Source organism: Atta colombica, unplaced genomic scaffold (assembly GCF_001594045.1).
Source record: "Atta colombica isolate Treedump-2 unplaced genomic scaffold, Acol1.0 scaffold92, whole genome shotgun sequence".
Lineage (NCBI taxonomy): Eukaryota > Metazoa > Arthropoda > Insecta > Hymenoptera > Formicidae > Atta > Atta colombica.
Genome location: NW_017259586.1, coordinates 51,820 through 53,625, shown reverse-complemented (window position 1 = coordinate 53,625; position 1,806 = coordinate 51,820). Strand labels below are relative to the sequence as shown.

Sequence of the window (1,806 nt, the reverse complement as noted above, 5' to 3'; positions counted from 1 at the left end):
GTTACGACGTCCATCTACAGAAATATTCAGTTGGGGGTTGCAAATTTCTCTTATGCGCGATAAAATTTTAATGGAGCACAAACTATCCTCCTTTTTTCTCCTCCCCCCCCCCTCTCTCTCACACACACGCGCGCGCGCACACACACACACACACACACACACACACACACACACATGACACACACGCGCACGCACACGCACGCACACGCACGCGCACACACACACACACACATATGCATACACACATACATACTCTTTCAAGTCCTTAGGGATTAATGATCTGACACGTCGAGTCGCGCGATGTCCCGCAGGTAGGACACGCGCCTCTGTTTTCTTTTTCCTGCCGCACCGCCAAAAATACGGCGGCACGTAAATTCCGTCGCGAATGAATCCCAGTGGGCGATAGTTTATTCATTGCGAATCGTGCGGATTTAATTTCACGGCCCGTAACGTACGGTATGTACACGCGCGTCTGGCGTGTTTACGGCCTGCAATTACATTTCGGCGACGGTGGTGCGGGTTCGCGTTACGGAAAAAATATCATTGATTAAGCTCTGTGGAAATACGGTGGATTTTTCACTGTTTCCATACTACGTGTACTACCGATAGAAAATGAATCGTCGTGTTTTGTATCATTTAAATAGAAAAAGCAATACATTGCGTCAACACCGCATTATCATAAAGACGAGTTGTAAATAAACGATTAAAAATAATTGGGGATCAGGTGTAAAACAAGTGACACAGAATACGATATGTTGTACATTCTTCACGGACGCTACAGAGAATTACATCGAGATTTGTTCATGTTATTTGAAATCCCTGAAAATAGTTGTGCCTAAAATACATATTTAATAATAATAAAATTCTGAGTACACAAAAATGCACGGACTTATTATTATATAGAAAAGATTGAAAAAAATAAATAAATATTATAAAGTCTTTTTAAAGTAATTTATATAAATCATGTCAAAAATTCAGGATAGAATTGTATAATTTTGTAATTTTATGACGTATGATAAAAATAGTATTTGAAGGAAACATTTTAAGAAAATATCAGAAAATATACACATGTACAAAAATATATTAAAAAATGTATAATATACACTCGGATAATAAAATCATAGATAGAATTCTATTCTGAAATCTGACATGAATTATATAGATCGCTTAAAGCGGGACTTTAGAACGTACTAAGTTTTCAGAGAATGTATAAATAAGTAAATACTTTGAGACAGAATTCAAGGATTGAAATATTTACAAGCTGTTCTATGTTTTAAACTAAATTAAATGTCGAAGACGTACAGATACAGTTTACGGGTAGACATGATGCGAATATTCGCAACTCCACGGCATTCCGACGGGAAACACAGGTCGAAGGATTACATGCCGCTTGGCATTTCTGTCGTAAACTGGATGCGCCAATTCCAATCTGCAAATACGAGAACATTAAATTCTACATATCGCCATACGATCGTTCTCGATCACAAACATACGTCGCTCGATGTAATGCCGTTGATCCTACTCATCCTACCCATCGCTGGCCTTCATCTCGTTACTTCGAAATCGAAGCTGTTCAATAGCTTCCGTCAATGGGATTGACCGTAACATCGAACTGCTCTCGTCAACGGATTATCGTGCCAATTCGTTTCCGGTACACATGCATTATCAAGTGGACCAAAAGAGATATATGTCTTGCACAATGCAGGTCTTGCATCCAATCCATTTTCACTTCAATGAATTAAACGTGTAATAATTGACATAGTTATTGTCTAATCGATTAATTTAATGCACATTTATTTATTTATT

The 1,806-nt window shown here is 38.2% G+C and overlaps 1 protein-coding gene across 1 annotated transcript in view; it reads left to right on the top strand.

Annotated features, from left to right (window-relative positions):
• The first annotated feature begins 1,323 nt into the window (after positions 1 to 1,323).
• LOC108693521 (agrin-like) overlaps positions 1,324 to 1,806 on the top strand; it is a 47,585-nt gene continuing 47,102 nt past the window's right edge. The window contains exon 1 of the mRNA XM_018202526.1: positions 1,324 to 1,393. Within this exon, the coding sequence (XP_018058015.1) occupies positions 1,324 to 1,393 (70 nt within the window). The remainder of the gene's footprint in view (positions 1,394 to 1,806) is intronic.